Source organism: Dermacentor andersoni, chromosome 10, assembly GCF_023375885.2.
Source record: "Dermacentor andersoni chromosome 10, qqDerAnde1_hic_scaffold, whole genome shotgun sequence".
NCBI lineage: Eukaryota > Metazoa > Arthropoda > Arachnida > Ixodida > Ixodidae > Dermacentor > Dermacentor andersoni.
In genome coordinates, this window is record NC_092823.1 from 14,120,031 (window position 1) to 14,144,430 (window position 24,400).

Below are 24,400 nucleotides of genomic sequence, written 5' to 3' on the forward strand. Positions count from 1 at the left end.
CTCTCACCAGGTTGCTCCCGCCTCCAGTTGCATTGGAAGTAAAATTACAGTCGCCTCAAAGGCACAGAGAGAGAGAGAGAGAAAATAAGTACACTTGCTTCGCGCAGCTGCAGCCGTTCAAATTTTACAGCAAGAGCACTCCCGAAAGCACAAAGTCCGCTGCCGCCTGGGCGCAATGCGCTCGCTTCAGTAAATTGCCGTGCTGGCCTTGGCAACCAAGAGGTGTCGTGTGGCAGACTGCTGCATTGTAGCACACCGGAAACCGTGCAGACGTCAGCGATCGCCTCGACATCGCTGCGAGCGCTCGAAGAGACAAAGTCCCAAACCACGTCTGCCGGGGCGGTGCGAGCGCGACGCCTTTGACGCAACTTTTGCGTACAAGCCGCCGCACGGCCACGACGGAGCCGGTGTCACCCTGCAGAGGGCTGCACTATAGCACGCCGGGAACCGGCAAAGAACCGCGCAGACGTCGTCGTTGGCCGCGGCGTTGCCGCGAGCACGCGTAGAGACCAAGTCCGAAAGGACGTCAGCCGGGGCGTCGAGCACGCCGCCCGCACTGTTCGCACTCGTTCTCGGAAATGGCGAAGGGGACGCGCTAGCGTGCCTCGAATCGATAGGCCGGGGGCCCCGTAGGGGGACAGAAAGGCGATTGTTCAGGAAACCGTACTGGCCATTGGCGAGAAGTTGCCGTTCGCGCATGCGGTGAACGCGCTGCGCTTTCACGACTTCGGCATTGTGCTGAAGACGTAAGCTTTCAATCTTGCTCGCGGCGTTACGAGGCGCCACGATTTTCGCAAAACGCTCGTCGAAAGTGGCACGAGTACGGGCCCATGGAGGTCTGGGTACTTATCGCTGCTATTATATGGGGGTCCCAGAGAGCAGTCGCCCCCAAACGACCTGAGTGTTTGATATGCGGCGGGCTTCGTGCCCGTCAAGCGTGTCCCCGGTATCGCTCCCGTGGATCCCACAGCTGACGTCTGCAGCCTCATCCGCTTGATGCGTTAGGGGCTGGTTGTCGGACGACGCTTTTTCCACGAAATCGAAGTGTGTTCCGCATCGTCCTCAGACGAGTCAAATACGAAAGCGCCGAAGGCGCGGGCGTGACTCGTCGCCTAGCGGCTTTGCCGTCTCGGCTACGTTGCAAGTGTCGGTCGGTCTACCAGTGCTGCGGGCTCGAGAGAAACCGCAAGACGCGATCGAGTCGACACAATCGGTCTATCGAGAATGTTGCGTGCTTCTTGCCGCGTGGCGATACCCGGCCCTGCGGGGAGGGCGCCGTAGCGAGCTCGAACGCCGTCGTCTCGGACTGTGCAAAGTGCTACCCTTTGCGAGAACGAAGCGTGTTGGGGCGCCTGAAGGTGGCCTCGGCATCGCAAAAACGGCGTCCGGCCTGCTTGAAAGGCTGGACGCGCAGTTGAACGATTGCCTGGTTGATCCTGCCAGTAATCATACGCTTGTCTCAAAGATTAAGCCATGCATGTCTAAGTACATGCCGAAATAAGGCGAAACCACGAATGGCTCATTAAATCAGGTATGGTTCCTTAGATCGCTTCTTCCTACTTGGATAACTCTGGCGATTCTAGAGCTAATACATGCAGTGAGCCTGAAGCCCTTTGGGCGACGGGTGCTTTTATTAGACCAAGATCGATCGGGTTTCGGCCCGTATTGTGTGGTGACTCTGGATAACTTTGTGCTGATCGCATGGCCACGAGCCGGCGACGTTTCTTTCAAGTGTCTGCCTTATCAACTTTCGATGGTAGGTTACTTGCTTACCATGGTTGTTACGGGTAACGGAGAATCAGGGTTCGATTCCGGAGAGGGAGCCTGAGAAACGGCTACCACATCCAAGGAAGGCAGCAGGCGCGCAAATTACCCACTCCCGGCACGGGGAGGTAGTGACGAAAAATAACAATACGGGACTCTTTTGAGGCCCCGTAATTGAAATGAGTACACTCTAAATCCTTTAACGAGGATCAATTGGAGGGCAAGTCTGGTACCAGCAGCTGCGGTAATTCCAGCTCCAATAGCGTATACTAAAGCTCCTGCGGTTAAAAAGCTCGTAGTTGGATCTCAGTTCCAGACGAGTCGTGCATCTACCCGATGCGACGGCTCGGACGGAACATCATGCCGGTCCTTTCTTGGTGCACTTCATTGTGTGCCTCGAGAAGGCCGGTGCTTTTACTTTGAAAAAATTAGAGTGCTCAACGCAGGCGAGTCGCCTGAATAAACTTGCATGGAATAATAGAACAAGACCTCGTTTCTGTTCTGTTGGTTTTTGGAATACGAGTTAATGATTAAGAGGGACAGACGGGGGCATTCGTATTGCGGCGCTAGAGGTGAAATTCTTGGACCGTCGCAAGACGAACTACTGCGAAAACATTTGCCAAGAATATTTTCTTTGATCAAGAACGAAAGTCAGAGGTTCGAAGGCGATCAGATACCGCCCTAGTTCTGACCATAAACGATGCCAACCAGCGATTCGCCTGAGTTCGGCGGGCAGCTTCCGGGAAACCAAAGTGTTTGGGTTTCGGCGGAAGTATGGTTGCAAAGCTGAAACTTAAAGGAATTGACGGAAGGACACCACCAGGAGTTGTGCCTGCGGCTTAATTTGACTCAACACGGGAAAACTTACCCGGCCCGGACACTGGGAGGATTGACAGATTGAGAGCTCTTTCTTGATTCGGTGGATGGTGGTGCATGGCCGTTCTTAGTTGGTGGAGCGATTTGTCTGGTTAATTCCGATAACGAACGAGACTCTAGCCTATTAAATAGGTGCGGGGTTCCCAACACCTTACAACCTTCTTACAGGGACAAGCGGCTCCTAGCCGCACGAAACAGAGCAATAACAGGTCTGTGATGCCCTTAGATGTCCGGGGCTGCACGCGCGCTACACTGAAGGAAGCATCGTGTCTTTATCCCTGTCTCAAAAGACTGGGTAACCCATGGAACTTCTTTCGTGATTGGGATAGGGGCTTGCAATTGTTCCCCTTGAACGAGGAATTCCCAGTAAGCGCGAGTCATAAGCTCGCGTTGATTACGTCCCTGCTCTTTGTACACACCGCCCGTCGCTACTACCGATTGCATGATTTAGTGAGGTCTTCGGACCGATGTCCGGCGCGGCCTTTCGGTTGCGCCGGTCTGTTGGAAAGATGACCAAACTTGATCATTTAGAGGAAGTAAAAGTCGTAACAAGGTTTCCGTAGGTGAACCTGCGGAAGGATCATTACCGGATTGTGAAGGGTGGCGAGCGCCATTGTTTCTACCCCGTGTGGGTGAAGCAGCTCGCTGCGCCCGACGCGTTCCGCCGCTGGCCCCGCTTGGACGTGGGGACGGCTATACGCGAACATGCCGGGGACTGCCTGAATTTTGAGGGGCGCCCCGTGCCAAATTTGTTGCGCCCAGTGGACACCGGCTGCAACCTTGGACGGTTGGCTTGGCCGCGCCCGCGGGTAGAAACGGCGCAACGCACACTGGGTGGGCTTTCTGTCCGCTTCGGCGCTCTTGCGCGGAATGGAGTAAGACGACCCGACTTGCTGCTTTGCCCAGTACGAGGGGAACGGCGAAGCGTGCGTTCGGTCAAGGAACTGACGGTCGAGAGCTAATTTCGCTGCCGCTTAGTAAACACGGAACCGTGGTGCGAGCGCTCTCCCGTCCTCCGCGGCAAACGCTGCCGAGTCTGAAAAGGCTGGCGGCTGCCGGTCGCTTCCTGCGGCGAGTATGGAGTAACGACCCGACTTTGTTGCCGCCCAAGTACTAAAGGAACGGTGTGGCGCTCGGTCGGTCATGGAACTGTCGGTATGAGGGTGCGGCTGCCAAGTACGGAAGGAACCGTGGCCTAAAGAGCTCTCCCGTCCTCCACGGCAAATGCCACCGACTCCGAAAGGGCCGGAGGCTGCTGGTGGGCTCCTGCTCGTGACGCGCGAGGTGTCGAGATCGCGGTTTAATGCGACGACGTCTGCAGGCTATTCGCCCGCCGCCGAGGGAAAGGCGGCGTTACTGCGAAGTACCGAAGGAAACGCGGCTTTGCTACGTCGGAAGCGTTCTGCGGTTAGCGGACTTGTGCGCTTTGGGAAGGCGCCGCACGTCGAAAGAGGAAGTACGGACAGACGTGGGACTGTAGTCCCGGATTCGAACGCACTTGCGGCCAGGCCCTTGCTGGCTTCGTCTTCCGCCTCAAGTAGACTAGTTGTGGCTCCGGCGCAGGGAGCCGTCCCTGGCACTGGCCGAGTGGTTTTGGAGAGCTGCGCGAGTACGCGCGCCGGGCTCTTGTCTTTCGTCTCAAGTAGGCTGTTGGATCAACAGCGGTTATGCTGCGGCGATCTGCCGATGCGAAAGTGTGTGTGTGTTTGAGGCCCTTCAATGAACCTACTGCTGACTGAAGCGAAGCACGTCGATGGGGGTGAAACCCTGCCCGTGGCCGTGTAGCCGTTAAACACTCCACAGCGGCTTAGCCCTACTCATGGCTCTGTCGCTTTTTGCAATTTTTCTCGGAGCGATGTGAACGTGCGCACGAGACACACGGCTCCGGTGGATGGTTGGGAGGTAAAACCGGCTTCGAGTGCGCGCAAACGGCGTACGGTACCTCGAGGGCAAGCGAGGAAGGCGTGGGCGCAAAACACACGCGCGAGTAGCAGGAGTGGAGTGCCATTAGGCTTTCAGCTGCTGAGACGCGGCCGCCGAAAGAGCGAGACGGGAGGAGCGCACGCCCAAAGGCGCTCTTCGAAACCACACACAGGGAGACGCCACGTGCCTAAAATTGTACTGTACTGAATTGAACAAACTATTTTTCACGACTCTAAGCGGTGGATCACTCGGTTCTCGGGTCGATGAAAAACGCAGCCAGCTGCGAGACTTGGTGCGAATTGCAGGACACACTGAGCACTGATTCTTTGAACGCACATTGCGCCCTTGGGTCTTCCCTTGGCTTCTTCTGTCTGAGGGTCAGATCACATATCAAGAGAGCCTTCGGCGCACAGGGAACGTGCGTCCGTCGACTCGTTTTGACCGCGTCGGCATCATGGACAGTACGTTGAGCGCTAAAGCCACGCGCCAGCGGCCTCACGAGAGGGAGACGGTGGCAAACCGTTATGCCAAATCTTCGAAAAGACGGAAACGAGGCATTACTACTGCAGTGTGACGATTGCGCGCCTCTAGCAAGACCGCCGCAGGATGGAGTCGGATACCTGCAGGGAAAGAGCGGTCCAAGCGCGAGGCGCGAACGTCTGTTGCCATGTAGCGCGCACGTTTGCGAGAGAGTCGGAAGCGCACGCTTGCGTGCACGGAAAACGTGGGAATGAAACGCCGGCCGATTACCGCGCCTTGCGCAAAGCCAGCGCGATCGCAAGTTGCGTTGTTTGCCTTCGAAGTACGTCGAGCTCCAGAGCTGGTCGCTTGTTCACGTCACCGCGGCTGTGTGGGCGCCCTTCCGGGCTTCGTCGCAGGAATGGGAATCGGCAGATTCTTGCGAGGAGCGGGGAGGAGAAGGGTGGCCCCCGAAAGCGGTTCGACGTGACAGCGCCGTCTGCGAGCGAGAAGAGTCACGGGACGGCGGAGAATTGCCGCGAAACGGAAAATGTCTCCTTCGAGAGCGTGGGTGCCCCGTTGGCGGAGCTGAAGCGTTCCGTCGTAATCCGCCGTCGGTAAAAGTACTTCACAGTCTCTGTCCCCTAAAGACTGGGCCACTCCAGTTGGGGCAGGGGCGACCCTACACGAGACGATGCCTCCCGCCAGGTTTTAGTCGCCCGTGTGGTGCCCGCTGAAGCGGCGCGCTGCTAAGGCGATCTTTGCCTCGGCTTCAGACACGGTCGCTTACCACGTAACTGCTCGTGTGCCGCACGCACGCAGGCGGTTCACCGCCTGCCAGACTCGTCTATAAGTAGCTCCGTGTTGGGCGAAAGACGTGGTAGGGCGTCGTACTCGGTTGGCGCTGGGTTTTCAAACGTGTCGAGTCCTTTTCGGCATACCGCTCGTATGACGCACGCGCGCAGGCGTTGTGCCGCCTGCCAGCCTCGTCCGTGAGGACGTGGCAGGGCGTCGTACGCGGTCGTCCTGGAATGGGCGAAAGCGATGTATCCGTTGTCGACCTCAGATCAGGCGAGACAACCCGCTGAATTTAGGCATATCACTAAGCGGAGGAAAAGAAACCAACAGGGATTCCCCGAGTAGCTGCGAGCGAAACGGGACCGAGCAAAGCACCGAATCCCCCGTCCTTGCAGGCGGTCGGGAAATGTGGTGTATGGGAGGCGACGTTCTCGGGTGTTTGCGATGGTGCAAGTCCCCCTGACAGGGGCTTGTCCCAGAGTGGGTTCCAGGCCCGTCTCCGCCGTTGCGCGCCCGGGATGAAGCCTCCCGTGAGTCGGGTTGCTTGAGAGTGCAGCCCTAAGTGGGTGGTAAACTCCATCTAAGGCTAAATACGACCGAGAGACCGATAGTTCACAAGTACCGTGAGGGAAAGTTGAAAAGAACTTTGAAGAGAGAGTTCAAGAGTACGTGAAACCGCTTAGAGTAAAACGGGTGGGCCCTCGAAGCTCGAAAGCGGTGGGATTCAGTCTCCGGAAGACCGCGGAGCCGGCGGCGTCGGGTAAACGGCCCCCTTCGGGGGGCTGTTCCGGCTGCTGGCACGCAGACGCGGTCTCCAGGGTGCGCACTTGTCACCGCCGGTAGAACGCGGCGACGGACGCGGGTCAATGGGAAAAGTACGACTTCGAGTCCAGCTATGGAGGTGACCTGCCCGTCCCTTCGGGGACGGCACGCGGGAGTTATACCTCGCCGTGCACGAGAAGTTCGTCACCCCGTCCAGGCTCCATGGGCTTCTCCCGGCTGTCGGGAGGCCCGAACGATGACGCCCTCCGGAAACGGAGCGGAGAACCCGCTGGGCAAGCTTGTCGTCTCCTGTCGTCCGGGTTGGTCCCGTGGCGGCGGGTTGGCCGGCGAGAAGCCGCTGCGAGCGGGGCAATTCTCCCGCGGAGGCGCTATCGTGGTTTGCGGCGACTAGGTCGGTAACCCAACCGACCCGTCTTGAAACACGGACCAAGGAGTCTAACATGTGCGCGGGTCAATGGGTCTCTCGAAACCATATGGCGCAATGAAACGTGAAGGCCCCTTGCGGGCTGCGTTGCGATCCCGGACTGCACAGGGGTCCGAAAAAGGGAGCAGCAACGGCCCGTCCCAGGCGCTCACTCGTCGCCGGAGCGGAGCGAGAGCGCACACGTTGGCACCTGAAAGATGGTGAACTATGCCCGGGCAGGACGAGGCCAGAGGAAGCTCTGGTGGAGGTCCGAAGCGATTCTGACGTGCAAATCGATCGTCCGACCTGGGTATAGGGGCGAAAGACCAATCGAACCATCTAAAAGCTGGTTCCCTCCGAAGTTTCCCTCAGGATCGCTGGCGCTCGATGGGAGAGCAGTCACACCTGGTAAAGCGAATGATTAGAGGCATTGGGGTCGAAACGTCCTCAACCTATTCTCAAACTTTCAATGGGTGTACGGGAGGCCTTCTGGGTTGAGGCCTCCCGCTGCGATGAGAGTGCCAAGTGGGCCACTTTTGGTAAGCAGAACTGGCGCTGTGGGATGAACCCTACGCCGGGGTAAGGCGCCCGAGTCGGGACGCTCATGAGAACCCATGAAGGGTGTTGGTTGCTTAAGACAGCAGGACGGTGGCCATGGAAGTCGGAATCCGCTAAGGAATCCGACGAGTAGGAGGGCCGCAGCGGTGGGCGTTGAAGGTGCCGGGCGTGAGCCCGCCTGGAGCCGCCGCTGGTGCAGATCTTGGTGGTAGTAGCAAATACTCAAGTGAGAACGTTGAGGACTGAAGTAGAGAAGGGTTCCATGTGAACAGCAGTTAAACATGGGTCAGTCGGTCCTTAGGGAAAGGAGAAATCCTTTCAGAAGCGGGCGCGTTTGTGCAGCTCAGTCTGTGAATCGGAGACGCCCCGCTGCAACCAAAAGGGAATCAGGTTAACAGTCCCGAACCCGGCTACGGAGATCGGTCCTTCGGGACCCAGTGCGGCAACGCAAACCAGCTCGCAGACGCCGATGGGAGCCCCGGGAAGAGTTTTCTTTTCTCTGTAAGGAGATCGAGTCCCTGTAATGGGTTCACCCCGAGATAGGGACGGTGGCTCCGTAGAGCAGTGCGGCTCTTGCGCTGTGCGGTGCACTCCTGTCGGCCCTTGAAAATCCGAGTGAGGGAGTGTGATTTTCGTGCCGGACCGTACCCACATCCGCAGCAGGTCTCCAAGGTGAACAGCCTCTAGTCGATAGACCAATGTAGCTAAGGGAAGTCGGCAAAACGGATCCGTAACCTTGGGAAAAGGATTGGCTCTGAGGGCTGAGCCGGTCGGGCTGGGGTCCAGAAGCAGGAACGGCACTGTACCGGGACTGGGCGAGGCTCGCCGCCGTAAAAAGCGGTGCGGCTGAGCCCAGACCAGCGTCGGGACCTTCCTGTGGAAAGCCACAGCTGTGCATTTTCCGTGGGCTTCGCGCCTGAGGTTCTTGCTTCGGCCGGCAGAAAACAGCCAACTCAGAACTGGCACGGACCGGGGGAATCCGACTGTCTAATTAAAACAAAGCATTGCGAGGGCCGTTGACGGTGCTGACGCAATGTGATTTCTGCCCAGTGCTCTGAATGTCAACGTGAAGAAATTCAAAAAAGCGCGGGTAAACGGCGGGAGTAACTATGACTATCTTGTTACTCCGAACAAGCTGTGGCGAGCTGTGGCGCAGTGTGGCGTTGTACTACACCTTCGCAAGCTCTGCCGGAGGCTTGTGGCGAGCTTCTGTAACCCATTGCCTGGGGGCAAGGTGCTGATCAACGCACACACGAATGTAGTCGGATGAATCTTAGTACAACCGGCATACATCCAAGGATGGCTTACCACCGTGTTCACCGGGTAAATCCCAGGTTAACTCTAACCATGTCAAAATGGCTGGGGGCTTTGGCACGCCCTTGTAATCCAGCTACATGGAGGCCTTGGCATGGATTCGCGTCCTTGTGTGAGAGTTCATAAACCGTGCTGTTAGGGCTGGGGGTAGGTTGCGCACCCCTGTCATCCAGCTCACAGGAGGCCACAGCGCGGAAGTCGGGATTTCTCGTACGTCGGTCTCCGACAAACATTCATGATCCAGAGGTGCCTGAACGATGCGGACGGTTGCGCGTCCGTGTAATCCATCTTGGGTGGAGTCGCGGCCTCTGGACATGAGCTCTCCCACCTCCACGTGGTGCGTCACGGGCAACGTGCGGGTGGCTTCGGATGCCCGCACGGCTAAGAGGGGGAGCTCGTGCTGCGAGCCTGGAGTCGGAGGGCTGCAGCAGCAGGGGGGGCAATAAAAGCGGAACCATTAACGTAATAGCGCCCAGCGAATGCGCGTGGATCGTCTACCCCCCCTGCAATCCCGGTGCAGGGGATGTGCCATGGTAGCAGAACTGGACATCTCTGCGTGAGCGGTGGAGGATGGTCCTACGTTTGGTGACAGGGGAGCCGTCCGAAATCGCCAGTGGTAGCAAGATCATACTGCTACTGCGATTGGAGTTAGGGGCGGTTGCATGGTACTGTGGCTGCGCCCGAACAATCGGGTCAGCTTAACCCATGGGAAACGGCGACGTCGGGACGTATGCCCCATGCCTGACCCGGGGGGCGTCCCTGCGCTCTATGCGGCCAATCCAACGCCTGAAAGCAGACTGTGAAAATGGTGAACCCTGCACCGAGGTGACGAGGGGCTGCCGGATTAACGACCAGGACACTGGTTTTTTGAATAGTGTGTCTATTCTGTTGAGGCCTGGACAATTCTAGGCCCAACTAAGTACAGGATTCTTTCCTGGTACAAACAGGTCACCGGTAGCCCGGCTATCCCACCTCGACCATCATGGGGTGGAAACTAGAAGGAATAGCCAAATGCCTCGTCATCTAATTAGTGACGCGCATGAATGGATTAACGAGATTCCCACTATCTAGCGAAACCACAGCCAAGGGAACGGGCTTGGCAAAATCAGCGGGGAAAGAAGACCCTGTTGAGCTTGACTCTAGTCTGACTCTGTGAAGAGACATGAGAGGTGTAGAGTAAATTTTCTACCTCTTTCTTCTTACAAACGTGAGCACCGAGTGCTCCAAGCTGGCGTAACCAGCTGACTTGGTAGAAAACTTTTCTTCAGCTGTCGTCGTTTCTCCCCTTCCATCAGAGATGGGACGCCATAGACGTTGCACTTGGAGAATAGACTTTATGTACAGAACATTTACATTGACAGCTATTTACAGTGGGTCTGACGTGTCAACTCGACATAGTCGATAGTGCGTAGCACCGTTCGTACGTCAAGACCCTTGGGTTACACTGGGACCGGCGCCTTAACTCGGCAGAGCCGAAAGTGCAGAGCACCTGTCCTGCGCCCGGAACCACCGTGAGAGGTCGGGAGCCAGGTTTTAACCCTTCAGTTGCTCCTCCCGAATCCCCTCACGGCAAATCACGACACCCCAATGACCTGATTGGGTCAACTGGGCTGTCACTCATTGGACACTCTCTTTCTCACCCTCTCTCTGCGTTCCTCGGAACATTCAGAGAGATAGAGGGAGAGAAAGGAACCACCAGACACAAATAAACAAATAACATCCCAACCGTTTCGTCTCCGCGACATATATGGAAAAGCCTCCCGACACTTTGACGAACACTTACGGGAAACGACCATCTGCGTCGCCCCATCCTCGCACCTTAATTAAAACCATCGCGCACTGCGTGCCGCAAAGGGCACCCCTGCCGAAGTGCACCCGCCGATTCACCATGCCGTCTTGTGCATGGTTCGTCTCCTTCGGCGGGCCCGTAAAGCTAAGTGCACAGATGGATTTGTCTCGGGTGCCGGCCTGCCTTTCAAGAGACCGCGCGTCGGGTCACCGATCCCCCTGGCTTTAAGCTGCCCCTTTGTACCCCGGGCATGGCCATTGACGCCCTAACGACGCTTTGCCCGTGGTCCGTCCCAGCAGGGCGCCCCCGTCCGCGCTTCCGGGCCAAAAGGGCCCCCAACGTCACACCCTTTCCTACGTTTCACGACCGCACGCGCGACAGGTTAAGATGTCCCGAGGTGTCGGCGCGGGCTATACCTGCCGCCAAAGAGCGCCCCCCGACTCATTACCGAAGCGCCCGGCTGGTTTCACTCTCGGCGAAGCCCGAAAATGGCGACCTCCCACAATCCTGGGGCGAAACTACCTCTCCGCGTCCATGTCGTTTGTCAACATCCTTTACATGTAGCATAAGTGGGAGGTCACGGGATACGGCCTCGTTTCGGCGGGGTCCTCGTGGCCGACAGTGAAATACCACTACTCTCATCGCTTCTTTACTTACTCGGTAGAGCGCGAAGCGGACCATTGAGTTGTCCACGCTTCTAGCGCCAAGCGATGGGCCCCCGGTCTCCCTTCGGGGCGGTGCCGGTCGGGCCTGCGCGACCTGTTCCGAGGACAGTGTCAGGCGGGGAGTTTGACTGGGTGGGCCGCGCCCGGCACAAGGACCGCCGCTCGTTGTCTCGGCAGAGCCGGCAGGGGCCAAAGCCCCGCCCTACTCGGCCAGGGGCCGGCTCATCCAGAGGACAGTGTCACGATCGGTCCCCCGGCAGACGGCCACGCGCACGCGCGCGAAACAACCCGAAGGCGGCCAAAAACGAATAGCAAAAGTGGGCGATCCGTCACGAAGGTCGCACTGGCACCCGCGAGCCGCCCCGCACGACGCACGGTGTCCCGCCCCGGCGCGCCGCGCGGCCTACCAAGCGTCCGGCGCCATCCCGACCCCGCCCTGGTCGGGCATGTGATCACTAATTATACCGACCATCTCGCCGAGCAGCGAGCACGCCGTCCGGTCTCTGAGGAGGCGCGGGTAATCGCTCGGCGTGAGAGCACCCCCGGACGCCCCTATCCGCTCCACTATAGCGTCCGTTAACGCGCAGCTCTCGAAAAAATGCTGCGCGTCCCGGCAGGTCGCCCCGCAGGGGCAGCGCATGTCTTGCGAGATGCGGAAGCGATGGAAATAATAAGGGAACCTGCCGTGGGCGGTAAGCAGACACGCCAGCCGCCGAGGCGGCGGGAAGTCCCGCGGTATGTGCGTGATATCCGGCACCCACTTGTATAATTCGGTGTCGGAGTGCTCCCCGCGCCACTCCACGGCCCATCGCGCTCGCACGGCGGCCGAGAATGCGGCCCTCACGACCCCGAAGGACCGGTGCGACCTTCGGTCCACTCCTGAGATCGCCGCAGAGCCCGCCGCCATGTCCGCGAGCTCGTTCCCAAAGATGCCCCGGTGGGCGGGCACGTGGAACAACGACAATGCGCCCCGTCTTTGTATACGGTACAGCGCGCTCTTAATGTTCGCGACGCGCGCGTCCCTCGTGACCACGTTGCATAGCGCGGCGAGCAGCGACAAGTTGTCGACGTAAATGTGCGCCGGCGGCTCCCACGCATGCGTGTCCAGGTAATTCAAGGCCTCAGTGAGCGCTACCACCTCGGCGCAATAGGCGCTCGAGGCGACCGTGAGGCGGTACTTGCGCACGGCGACGATCGAGCCCCGCGGCTTCAACACCACCACCGCCGCGCCCGCGGACCTTGACGTGTAGGAGCCGTCGGTGTACACGTGCGTGCCTGGCACGGACGACCACGCGCGAGCCGCCGTGACGTCAAGCCGCGCGAATGGAAACCCATGCGCCTCCGATGGGTGGGCGCCCCAGGCGTCGTGCGGGTACTGCGTCTCGTCCGGCGCGAAGGTGTGTGCGCCGAACGTGACTGTGCGTCTCATGCGGAATAGGGCGAACTCCGCGTTGAGCCTGTCGAGCTCCAGCCCGATGGGCGGCTGGTTCGCGAGCACCTGCAGCGCGGCCGTCCGTGTTGTGCGATACGCGCCCGTGATCGCCAGCAGCATGGTGCGCTGCACCGTGTTCATGCGGGCTTTGAGCCGGCAGTCAGGTGACGGCGACCACCATATGGGGGACGCGTATGCCACCGCCGGCAGGAGCACCTGTCGGTACAGGCGGCGCCGCATGGTGGAGTCCACGGTCGTGTGCATCCGCATGAACGACAGAGACTTGATGGCAAGCGTCTCTGCCTTCCGCTGCAGGTGCTCGGCGTGCTCGAAGAACGACAGGCGCCTGTCCACCACCACTCCCAGGAGCCTGACAGACGTGCGAAACGGAAGCCCCCTCGCACTGCCCTTCAACCGGATGGTCGGGTGACTCTTCTCCATCCCTCCCTTCCCGAAGGAGAAGAGGACGCAGAAGGTTTTATTGTTGTTGAGCGCGAGCTTACATTCCGCCGTCCACTCCTCGATGCGACGCATCGCCTCCGCCGCGGCCTCCATCACGCGCGCCCTGTTCTTACCCGGCACGAGTACGATCGTGTCGTCGGCGTACGCCTGCACTCGCACCCCGGCCGGCATCGGCAACCGAAGCAGCCCGTCCACAACCACGTTCCACAGGAGCGGGGAGATGGGCGACCCCTGCGGACTGCCAATCGACGTCTCCGCCGAGACCGAACCGGCGTGCGACGCGTACTCGACGGTGCGGCCCTCGAGAAATGAACCGAGCAGGCCGACTAGGTTGGCCGGGCAGCCGCGGTCCCTAAAATACTTAATGACGAGGGGGTGCCACACACTGTCGAACGCGCCCCGGAAGTCCAGCGATATGAGCACCACGGGCGTGCATTCGGCTTTGTGGCGCTTGATGTAATCGCACAGCGCGTGCAGCGCCATCACCGCGCACCTGCCGTGGGTGAAGCCGTACTGGTGGGGATGCGTGTGACCGCGCGATGAGGCGAAATAATACAGCCGGCCCTGTAACAGCCTCTCGAGCACCTTCCCCAGGATGGAGGTCATGCAGATTGGCCGGTACGAGCTCGGCGAATCCACCGGCTTGCCGGGCTTTTGGATAAAGACCAATCTGCCCCTCCTCCAAGTCCTGGGGAAGTACCCCAACCGCAATGCCGCGTTTATCAGCATACACGCAAATCTCGGATGCGCGGCAAATAATTCGCTGACTGCCTCGGTCGCGAGGCCGTCCGGACCAGGAGCGGAGCCGCGCGGCATTCTACTGAGCACCGCCTGAATTTCGCCCCGGCCGACTACTTCCCCGGCATTCCTGAAAGCAACAACAAAATAAAGGGTGGGGAAAACCTGTACCTGCAGAAAAGCATACCAGGTTTAAAGCCAATTTAAAATAAATGAAAAGGGGTTTTTAAGTAATACCCAAAGCGCATGTTTTGATGAAGAAAAGCCAATTGGAAAAATAAAAGTGTGGGCATAGGTAACGCGCATGTGTCCCAAGGTGTCTCATCGAGGGCAGAAACCCTCGCACAGGGCTATCTTTTAATGAAGAAATGAGGCGGAGACGGGATGGCATGGCCGCGGCCATGAAGATGATGATAGAAAAAAAAAATAAAAAATAAAAACGAACTAAGAAATGAATAAATAAATAAACAAGCGACAGAAAATCAAAAGGGGAAAAAAAAAAAGAAAAGCAAAACAAGAATAAGGAGAAAGTAAGAGGAGAGGAGAGGCGAGGCAGGAAATGGATCAACTGTCCATCGTGAACCAAAAGAATAAAGTCATGGTGCGAAACAAGAAATAAAATTAAAAGTGAAAAGAAAAGGAAAATAGCTAAAAAAAAAAACTGTACACTAAAGCACAGCATACACACAAACGCACAGCTGGCACTGTCATTGTCACTGGGTTGCTGTGCCGTGACTGGTCCTCGTCGTTTTCGCCACGGTGTACACGGCACGGTCGCCAATGGTAGAGAGGCCCTCACAGGATTCCACGGAAGACGGCCGTCAATTGGGCCAACGGACGCCCTCCGAGGTGGAATAGCGGGGCCGATCCCGGAGGTGGTGCGAAACCGGTGCGTCCGTCCATGTGTCAGCCGAGTAAAAGGTGATGCCGCCGCGCAGCGCACGGCTCGTCAGGCGAGGGTCGAAGTTCTGATATCCTTGTCTCGACACCCGGTTGTTAGTGTCCGTTGCGGCATCCCTCCGGAATGATGGTTTGGCCGAGGAGGGCGCTCCTCGTTCGTAGAGAGGACTGAGGGTAAGAATTGCCGCATTAATAAGGCAAGTTGTCTTGTACCGGCGGATTCCGGCGGGTGCTCGAACGAGCGATGTTAGGGCGCGTCCGTCCTCAGGAGATTGCGGTATTGGCCAAGGGTGAAAGACAGAGTGGCACGGCGTCACGGTTCTTTCAGACAACGACCGAAAGGTCCCACAGCCAGTCGGTTGTCTCCGGTCGACAAGACGACAGCGACCTCCGCAATCCGGCGTGTGTTTGTGTGTGTACTTGTATGTAAGAAAAAATTGAAAAGAATAAAAAAAAAAAATGTGTACGGGACAATTCTGCAACCGGGAATCGAACCCCCAGCCGTGAGGTGGGTACGGCGGGTATGAGCCGGTGACAGGGCTTGCCGCGGGGGTTGCGTGACGTTTCTGGCCTCCTCATAGATCTCGATGGCCCCGCGGACCATTTGCGCCCGGCTGGCCCTGCTCGCGCCCCTACAGAGGTCGTCAGCGAGGCGCCGGACGCACCGCTCGAGTCCACCCGGCCATGGCCGGCGCGCAAACGGTATGCGGTCAACCGCGATTATAAATGAGCGCGTCTGTGTGAAGTCGTCATCGGACGTAGTCGGGCAGATGTTCGCTAATAACCCGTACGATTTGGACCAAAATCGCTCTATTACGACTGGAGCGCAGAAGCACAGGCAGGTCCAGTCGTGTCAAAGAGCTCTGCGGCTCAAGAGAGGCGGCCAACGGCCTGGTGAGCCTACATTCCCCCAAGTAATGTTCGAAAGACAAACACTCTGTGCCACATGGGCACATAGAGTCGTGGGCGAGGCCGAACCGATGGAAATAAAAGGGGAAGCGGCCGTGCCCCGTAAGCAGGGTAACCAAAGCTCGCGGGGGAGGAAAAAAGGACGGCATCTCCTCTAGGCGCGGCACCCAGCGAAATAGCGCCGTGTCTGCGTGGTGTTCGCGCCATAACCGTGCCCACCGCCCTCGTTGTACGGCCCTGAACGCATTGCGGATGGATCTTAAAGGTATGGGCGCTCTGCGATCCAGCCCGTTCCTCGCGGCCCGCGACGCTAGGAAGTCGGCGAGTTCGTTTCCGAAAACCCCACAGTGCCCGGGCACGTGATAGAGATGCACCTCGGACAAGCCGGCAATCTCCCCGAGCGCCGTTTGAATACGGACAATGCGGGGGTCGGCCGAGCCGGGCGTCGCGACCGCTTGAAGCAGGGATAGGCAGTCGGTATATAAAGATACCGCTGCCGTCTGCCGGTGGCCGCACAGGTGATTCAAGGCCTCCGTGAATGCGATTATCTCAGCGCAATAGGCGCTCGTGGCGGCGCTCACACGAAATCGGCCCACCACCCCGATCCGCTCCCGCGGGCCGAGGACGACGAAGGCGGCGCCCGATGAGTGCGGCGTGTAGGAGCCGTCGGTGAACACATGCAGGCCCGCGGCACGCGATCTACTGCGCGCCTCCGGCGCCGACAGTTGCGCGAACGAAAATGCGCGCATCGAGGCCGGGTGTACTCTCCAAGGGTCGGCGGGGTAGAGGATATCGCGCGGGGAGAACGCGAGGTCACCGAACTCGACGGCCTCGCGCAGCGCGAAGAGCCTAAATTCCGCCGCGGTCCTATCTAGCTCGAGCGACAGTGGCGGCACCTTCATTAAGACCTGAAGGGAAGCCGTGCGCGTCGTCCGATATGCGCCCGACAACGCCAGCAGGATCGTGCGCTGCATGGTGGTTACGCGGGCGCTGAGTCTGCAGTCCGGCTTGGCAGACCACCACACTGCCGACGCGTACGTGAGCGCCGGCAGCATCACCTGATGGTAAAGGCGTGTTAATGCCGCCGGCTGCAGGGTACCCTGCATTTGCAAGAACGTCAGCGCCCGGCAGGCCAGATGTTCGGCCTTCTCCTTGAGGCCGTCGGCATGTTGGAAAAAGTGGAGGCGCCTATCAAAAGTCACGCCTAAAACCTTGAGGGCCTCCACGAATTTCAAGCCTCTGCCCGAGGTGCCCAGGCGGACGGTGGGATGGATGCGTTCCATCCCTCCATGCCCATGAGAAAACAAGACACATTGAGTCTTATCCGTGTTGAGGGAGACCTTGACGCTCGCGGCCCATGCCACCACTCGCCGAAGAGCTTCCGAGCCCGCCGCGCCGAGCCCGCCGCGCCGAGCCCGTCACGCGTCTTTGCCGAAATGACGAGGATCGTGTCGTCGGCGTACGCCTGGGCGGTCACCCCGGCGGGCATGGGAAGCTCGAGGAGCCCATGTACGATGACGTTCCACAAAAGTGGAGACAGGGGCGAACCCTGAGGGCTGCCCAGCGATGGCCTGGCCTCGACCGCGCCCGCGTGGGAGGAGAACTCCACACGCCGGTCCTCGAGGAAAGTGCGAAGAAGGTGGTATACGTTCGTCGGTAGCCCCCGGTCCCTAAAAAATTTAAGGACGAGGGGGTGCCACACGCTGTCGAAAGCGCCTCGAAAATCCAACGACATTAGGATGGCCGGTGTCTTGGCCTCCTTGAGTGCAAGCAGGCGGGTCTTTAGTGCGTGTAAAGCCATGACAGCGCTCCTGCCGGGGGTAAACCCGTATTGGTGTTCGTGCAGGTGTCCGCCGCACTTCAAAAAATAATATAATCGGCCGTTCAAGAGGCGCTTAAGCACCTTGCCGAGTGCCGACGTGACACAGATCGGCCTGTACGAGGCGGGCAAATCGGGCGGGCGCTGCGGTTTCGGGAGGAAGATGATTCTCCCCGTTCGCCAGCAACGGGGGAAGTATCCCAACGCGAGCGCCGCGTTGAAAAGCCCGAGCAGGAAAGCGCTGTGCGACCGCGCGAGCCCCTTGATTATGTAGGGCGTAATCTTATCCGGCCCGGGTGCTGATGCGTCCATCGTTTTGCGAAGGACGCTTTGCAGTTCGGCTGCCGTAAAAGGCGCGTCGCTTGCCCGCGTGGAATAGGGCGACGCAGCCAGTCTCCTGATTTCTGCGTGGCCGGGCTCGTCAGACGAGGGATCGTCGACCGCCACGTGCGTCTTCAGTAGGAGGGCCGCCGACTCTAAGTGTGTAGTCGTACGTGTTCCGTCGGGCAGCTCGAGCGGCGGTAAACACTGTCGCGGGCGCACCCTGCCGAACGCTTCCCGATACGCGGCGGAAAAAATGGAACGCCGCGTACAACTAGTATACCATCCCCGGAGGTGCGAAGTCTTGGCCGCACGAACATGACTGCGAAAAACTGCGAGGGCCTTGCTGTATGCTATGCGGAGTTGCGCCCGTAATTCTTCCGCCCCGCAGCGCTGATATCTGCGCCGCAACGCGTTCACGGCGCGTCTTTCCCTCGCCAGCGCCGGGGTTCACCAAGGCCTCCCCGGGCCCTTGACAGGGCGGAGATTTGCCCGGTAATACCGGTCGAAGAGCTGTTGGAATGCTGCCAGTATTTGGTCGAGGGCACCTGGTGATGGTATGGCCGCCCCCGAGACCCGCGCGAACCACGGCTCGCTTGCGAGGGCGGTCAGCAATTCCTCCCGCGCATAGCGTGTGAGGCGGCGAGGGCGGTCGTCGCGAACAGCGCCGATGCGAACCTCAACGTTCTTATGTTCAGAGAACGTGATGTCCTCCCGAACTTTCCAATCAAACCCAGCCGCGACGAGGGCCGGCGCCGCCAGCGTGACATCAATCCAGCTGGCCGCGTAACGCGTCTCGTATGTTGGTGGTGACTGGGGATCGTTGAGGACGACGAGGCGGTTTGCCCCGGCAAACTCTATGAGGCGGGCGCCACGTTCGTCTCCCGCGCAGGGACCCCACGCCGGGTGCTTCGCATTGAAGTCTCCCGCGACGACGATGTTGGGCGTGCAGGCCTTCGCGATAGCCTCCTCGATACAGCGAAAAGTTTCGTCCATCGGTCGGTGGGGCGGCGCGTACGCCGAGACGAACACGAATTGAAAATCGCGCGCCTCGCAGTACACAGCGACGACCAGCTTGGAGAGGAGCAGGGGGGAAACGTCGCATGGCGGCCCTCGTGTAACCACCATTGCCGCCGGATCCCGCTCGATGGCGTACACGTCGAATTCCGGCGGCATACGTGGTAGCTTGCCTCCGGGCCTGTAAGGGTCGGACACGGCTGCCAGCGAGACGCCCGCCTCCGACATGCGGTCACCCAGGTGTTGCGAGGCCAGTCTAGCGTGATCAAGATTTAATTGGACGAATGCGATGCCGACCGCCGCGTCGAAAACGGCCTCTCACTCTCCGCCGTGGCGTACGGCCGACCAACCGCCGCGCGGATCTCGGCGTGCGCGGGCGCGTCCGTCTCGGGCCGGTCGCGCGCGAAAAGATGGTCAAGCAACAGCGACGCCGACTCGAGGACGCTCACCGTCCGGCCGCCATCCTGCCTCGTCAGCGGAGGCAGCATGACATGCGACCGGGCGGCCCCGAAAGCCAACCGGAAGGGGGCCTGAAAGAGCGACCGCCGGCAGCACCGGTTGCAGACCTCCTTGTCTGCCTCCTCCTTAACGCGCGCCACCTCTTGGCGGTATTCCGCCAGCGCCCGGCTGTACTGGCTGCGAGAAAGGGCCCGCAGCTGGTCGCAACGACACCGCTGAAAACGGCGCCGCATCGCGTTGACCGCCCTGCGTCGGCCGTCCAGCTCGGGCGTCCACCAAGACTTACCTCCCGCTCCCCTCTGCTCGCGGGGCGGCCGAAGTTGCTTGACGCGCTCGCGATCGATGACGGTGTAAAACTTCGCCAGGACCGCGTCCAGGGCGGCCGGCGAGGCGATGTCTGCGCCTCCCGCGCTCGCGAACCACCGCGAGTAGCGGACTGCCTCCAACCACTTACGCCTGTCGTAGTTGGTGAGGCGCCGGCCAGTCGCGCACGCGCCAGTGTGGACGGCGATGTCCAAGCGTCGGTGTTCCGAGAGCGTCTCCTCCTCGGAAACGCGCCACGTGCAGCCGCGCCGCACGAGCGTCGGCGACGCGATGGTTACGTCGATCCAGCTATCGACGTATTTGGTGACGTACGTCGGGGGCGATGACGCGTCGTTAAGGACCACCAGTCCCGCGGCCGCCGCGAACTCTATCAGCCGAGTGCCCCTGTCGTCTCCCTCGCGAGGGCCCCACAGGACGCTGTGCGCGTTGAAGTCGCCCATGACCAGAATGTCGGGCGTGCGACATCTGTCAATGGCGTGAGCTAGGTGTTCAAAAACGTCGTCCATCGTCCTGTGGGGCGGCGCGTACGCGGCCACGACCGTAATCGCGAACTCGCGCGACGAGCATTCCACCGCGACCACCAGTCTCGACACGTGTGTCGGGAACACGTCGAAAGGCGGCCGGCGCGTGACGATCGCACACAGCGGGCCGTCGGCCGCCGCGTACGCCTGGTGGTGCGGTGGAAGCTTCGGGAGCTGACCCCGCTGCGTGTACGGATCCATAATAGCCGCCAACACGCACCCCTCACGCGCCATGTGCTCGGTCAGCAGAGCCGTCGCTCGGCGGACGTGGTCGAGCGTCAGTTGACAAATCCGAATCGCGCCGTCGGCCCCATCCGCTCCCCCAGGGCCACGGCTCCCCCCCTCACGCGGCCGCCCGCGCCGCTCTATCGCGGGGGGCCGTAGTTGGTGCGGGCCCTGAGGCGAGCCACCCGCTCCATGCGGATGGGGCACTCGGGATATCCCGCGGGATGGGACGCCTCGCGGCCGGCCTTCCTGCACTCGTTGCAGCAGACCTCCGGCTGCCCCATCTGCACGCGACAGGTCACGGCCAGGTGATTGCCGCAACACTTCATGCAGACCGCCTTCGATGCGTCTGCCTTGTGCGGGCACGTCGTCCTACCGTGACCGTAGTAGGCGCAGAACGTGCACGTGGGAACGTGCAAGTCCTCCACCGCTCGCACCGCCGTCCACCCTACCGACAATCGGGGCCGCTTCATTATGCGCGCGAACGCGGGCGGGTCGACCTCCGCGACGTACGCGCACGTACCCGACCTCTCCCTGTACGTCACGCGCACCTTGCACGCGCCGACGTCCAGGTCGAGGCCCGGGTTCCTCTCATTGAGCACTCGCATAAATTCGTCGGGCGCGACGTCCGGGTCGACCCCGCTAAATTTCACATGGGGGTTCCGCTTCTCGCCTACGCGAACTAACAGCGAGGAGCGCGTGACTGAATTCTCCGCGATCGCCGCCTTCAGATTGTCTATCGATTCGCGCGCGTGCGAAAAAACCGTCAGGCCGTACCGTGTGTGCCGCAGCGTGACCTCCCTGATGTTCTTGGCGGCCGGGTCGATGTTCGTTTTCAGCAGGCGCAGGGCGTCTCTCGCCGGTGTCGTCGTCGGCGCCGTGGGCGTCAGGAAGGCCACGTGCTCGAACGTGGGCGCCGTCCGCACGCCCGCCGCCGCCGCCGCGGGCGACGCCCTCAGCGCCGCGGCGTAGCTCACGGCGGCCGCCGCCGCGACCGGAACTCCAGGGCCCGAGCCGGTAGCCGCCGAGGACGCGCCGGGATCGCGTCCCGCACTCCCGGGACCGGGCGCCAGGACTGTAGAGCCCTCGAGGCGCCCCTCGGCGACGATGGCCCGTCGCTGCAGCGCCGCGACCTCCCGGCGCGCCTCGACCAACTCGCCGCGCAGGGCGACGGCCGCGCCCCGCTCCATCGACGCGTCCGACCGCAGGTCCGAGAAGAGGTGGACGATCTCGTAGAGCCGGGTCGCGATGAAGCTGCGCGCCGCGACGGGCACCTTGTTCGCCGCGTTCGAGCAGTACTGGTGGATTTCCTGCTCGATCTCGCGCAGGCGGGCCTGTCCCCGCTCGCCGCGCTCTCCCGCGAGCGCGGGAGACGCCACCGCGGTCGCCTGGGAGACCGAGGACAACTGGTCGTCTTCTTCGCCCGCCGCAGCCGGCGCGGTCCCGTCCGCGGTCTCTTCCTGTAACGCGAGCGCCGCGAGGATGTCGCCAGCATCGGAAAAATCCGATTTCGGCGACGCACCCGCACTGGCCGTCGCAGGCGGCGACGGCGAGACCGTATGGTTTCTGGCAGTATTGGGCATGGCCGGGCTCAGGCTCAAAGGGTATGAGCCATGGCCATCTTGTGCCCGATGGCTGGCCGAACAAGAAAGCTCCCGAAAATCGAAAATAAGACCCTTCCCCGCCCGGTTTTCGCGACGAATGAGGTCCCTGCACGTTTAAAAACAACCCCAGCTAAAATTTGTAGGTGCCAAATGCGAAATACCTCGTTTTTGAAGCGAAAAGCAAGAGCCCGATTTCGCCGGCCAGCCGAGCCCCGCCGGGGTGCGGCCCGCATCCTCGGCGGGGGCACCCGCCGGCCGCATGGATTACGCGGCCGCCTTGAGGGCGGGCCTGGCGCCCTCTATCGGCGCGGCCGGCAACGGACCCGGTGGTGCTGCGGCGGCGGACGCCGGGGCAGGGAGACCCGGCGCGCTGCACAAGCACGTCGCTTTTCTGACGCCAGTCTCGACGACCGCGACGCCAGCGCGGGATATGCTCCGCCTGCTGAAAACCAACATAGACCCGCACGCCAAGAACATCAGGGACGCGACACTTCACCACACCAGGTACGGGCTGACCGTATTTACGAACAACGACCAGTCTATAGTTAACCTAGAGCAGGCAATAGCCGCCAATCCGGTCACGCGCGCGTCCATCATAATGCGCGTCGCAGAACAACGTAACCCGTGCGTTAAATTCACGGGAGTTGATCCCGACATCGGCCCCGACGACTTTTTGCGCGCGATCAACGAACGCAACGAGGGTCTCGATCTCGACCTCAATAAATGCAAGGTCCACGTCACGTTCGGGGAGAGGGCAGGCACGCGGTCTTACGTGGCAGAACTCGACCCGGATGGGTTCAGGAAAGTCATGGCGCGACCGCGCCTGACGGTGGGGTGGACGTCGGTGCGCGCTCGCGAAGACCTGCACGTGCCCACGTGTACGTTTTGCGCGACATATGGGCACGGGCGCACGACGTGCCCTCACAAGGCAGACCCAACTAAGGCACGCTGCATGAAGTGCGGCTGCAACCACCTAGCCGTCACTTGCAAGGTGAAATTCGGAGACGCCGAGGTGCGCTGCTCGGAGTGTGACAGGGCGGGCCTCGGCGGCGCGCCCCACCCGACCGGATTTCCCGAATGCCCCGTGCTAATGGAAAAGGTGGCGCGCCTCAGAGCGCGCACCGAATACGGCGAGCCGCGGTAGTCGGCGCGCCGAGAGGAGGGGGTTGTGGGGATTTGGGCGTGTCGGGGCTCCGGCGTGCGTCGTGGGGGCGCCCGCTCGATCGGCGTCACATCCCGGCTCGTCGGACGTCGCGCGATGATGACAGGAGACCATCTCTCTTTGTGAGACGCTTCCGCGTCGGAGCGCTGAGCTCCTCGCGCATTCTGGCTGCTCGAGCCGGGCACCACTCCTCCCGACGTCTCGCGGCCCTGCTGAATGGGCCCGCCGTGTTACCAACATCATCGTGGCACCCACGCGTTGCAAGAAGCTTAAAGTCACTCGTCCAAACCGTTCGAGCCGTGCGGAGCGCCTCCCGGCGTCTCGGAGCCCCGTTGAATGGCCCGCCGAGTCACAGGCAGAATGCTGGCACGTCATGCGTGTTAACGGGCACATGTTGATTTGTTTCAGCCGCTCGGGCCGCATGAAACGTATGAAACGCTTCCCGGCGTTTCCTAGCTTCGCTGATTGGCCCCGCCGAGCTGCGGGCTGGGTTACGGGCCGCCAGACGCGTTCATATGTTTATGTTAATTTGTCCGCACAGCCTGGGTTTTCAGTACGTCTTTGAGCGTCTTATCGTGCTCTTGATTCGTTACACCGGTATGCGAGTGCTGTCTGAGTGCCCCACACGCCTCGGCGAGCACGCATTCGCTCGTCTGAGCCGCTGGTGCACTGGGGAACGCCTCCTTGGCTGTCGTGGTGCGGCCGATTGGCTCCGCCGCTGCGCGGCTGATGTCGGGACGCGCCACAGATGTTGACGGCCGCGCATTCGCTTGTCGAAGCCGTTCGGGCAGTGGGGAACGCCCCCTGGTTTCATTGCGACTCCGATTGGCTCCGCCGCGAAGCGGCTGGCGGTGGGGGTGCGCTGCGCGCGCTAGCGCCCAGGGGATTGCTCGCCCGTGCCCCTTGCACATGGGAAACACCTCCAACGCCCTCCCTGGTCACGGATTGATTCCTGCTGCGCCGCTGCTGGCGATGTGCCGTACTGAGCGCGACTGCGAGAGCGCGATCACGGAGATCTTCCCGATCTGTTGGGTGCTCGACGCCCTAATAGGCGCGTTCCGCTCGATGCGATTAGAGGCGCAAAAGGCGCGACGTGTGACTGAACGTGGCGGTGGGCGACGCGCGCGCTTAGCGGTAGGTAAATACGGTCGGCCTGTCCCGGAGGCGCCGGTCGT

General features: G+C 60.7%; 1 protein-coding gene, 1 long non-coding RNA gene and 2 other non-coding genes across 4 annotated transcripts in view; 3 read left to right on the top strand and 1 right to left on the bottom strand.

Moving 5' to 3' along the window:
- The first annotated feature begins 1,423 nt into the window (after positions 1–1,423).
- LOC140213848 (small subunit ribosomal RNA) lies at positions 1,424–3,226 on the top strand. Its single transcript, XR_011890830.1, has one exon. It is a non-coding gene; the product is annotated as a small subunit ribosomal RNA (ribosomal RNA).
- A 1,565-nt stretch (positions 3,227–4,791) lies between these two features.
- On the top strand, positions 4,792–4,944 carry LOC140213869 (5.8S ribosomal RNA). The gene has a single exon (XR_011890858.1). It is a non-coding gene; the product is annotated as a 5.8S ribosomal RNA (ribosomal RNA).
- Positions 4,945–19,202: 14,258 nt separating this feature from the next.
- Positions 19,203–20,468, bottom strand: LOC140213414 (uncharacterized). Its single transcript, XM_072284631.1, has one exon. The coding sequence runs from the start codon at positions 20,466–20,468 to the stop codon at positions 19,203–19,205; it is 1,266 nt and encodes a 421-aa protein (XP_072140732.1).
- A 3,461-nt stretch (positions 20,469–23,929) lies between these two features.
- The window catches only part of LOC140213602 (uncharacterized), a 5,001-nt gene continuing 4,530 nt past the window's right edge, over positions 23,930–24,400 (top strand). Inside the window, exon 1 of the long non-coding RNA XR_011890504.1 lies at positions 23,930–24,400. This exon is cut by the window's right edge and continues 2,134 nt beyond it. This is a non-coding gene — a long non-coding RNA (uncharacterized lncRNA).

Excerpts from the sequence above, each read along its gene's own strand:
- LOC140213414 (XM_072284631.1), bottom strand. The coding sequence starts at position 20,468 with ATGGCGCGTGAGGGGTGCGTGTTGGCGGCTATTATGGATCCGTACACG.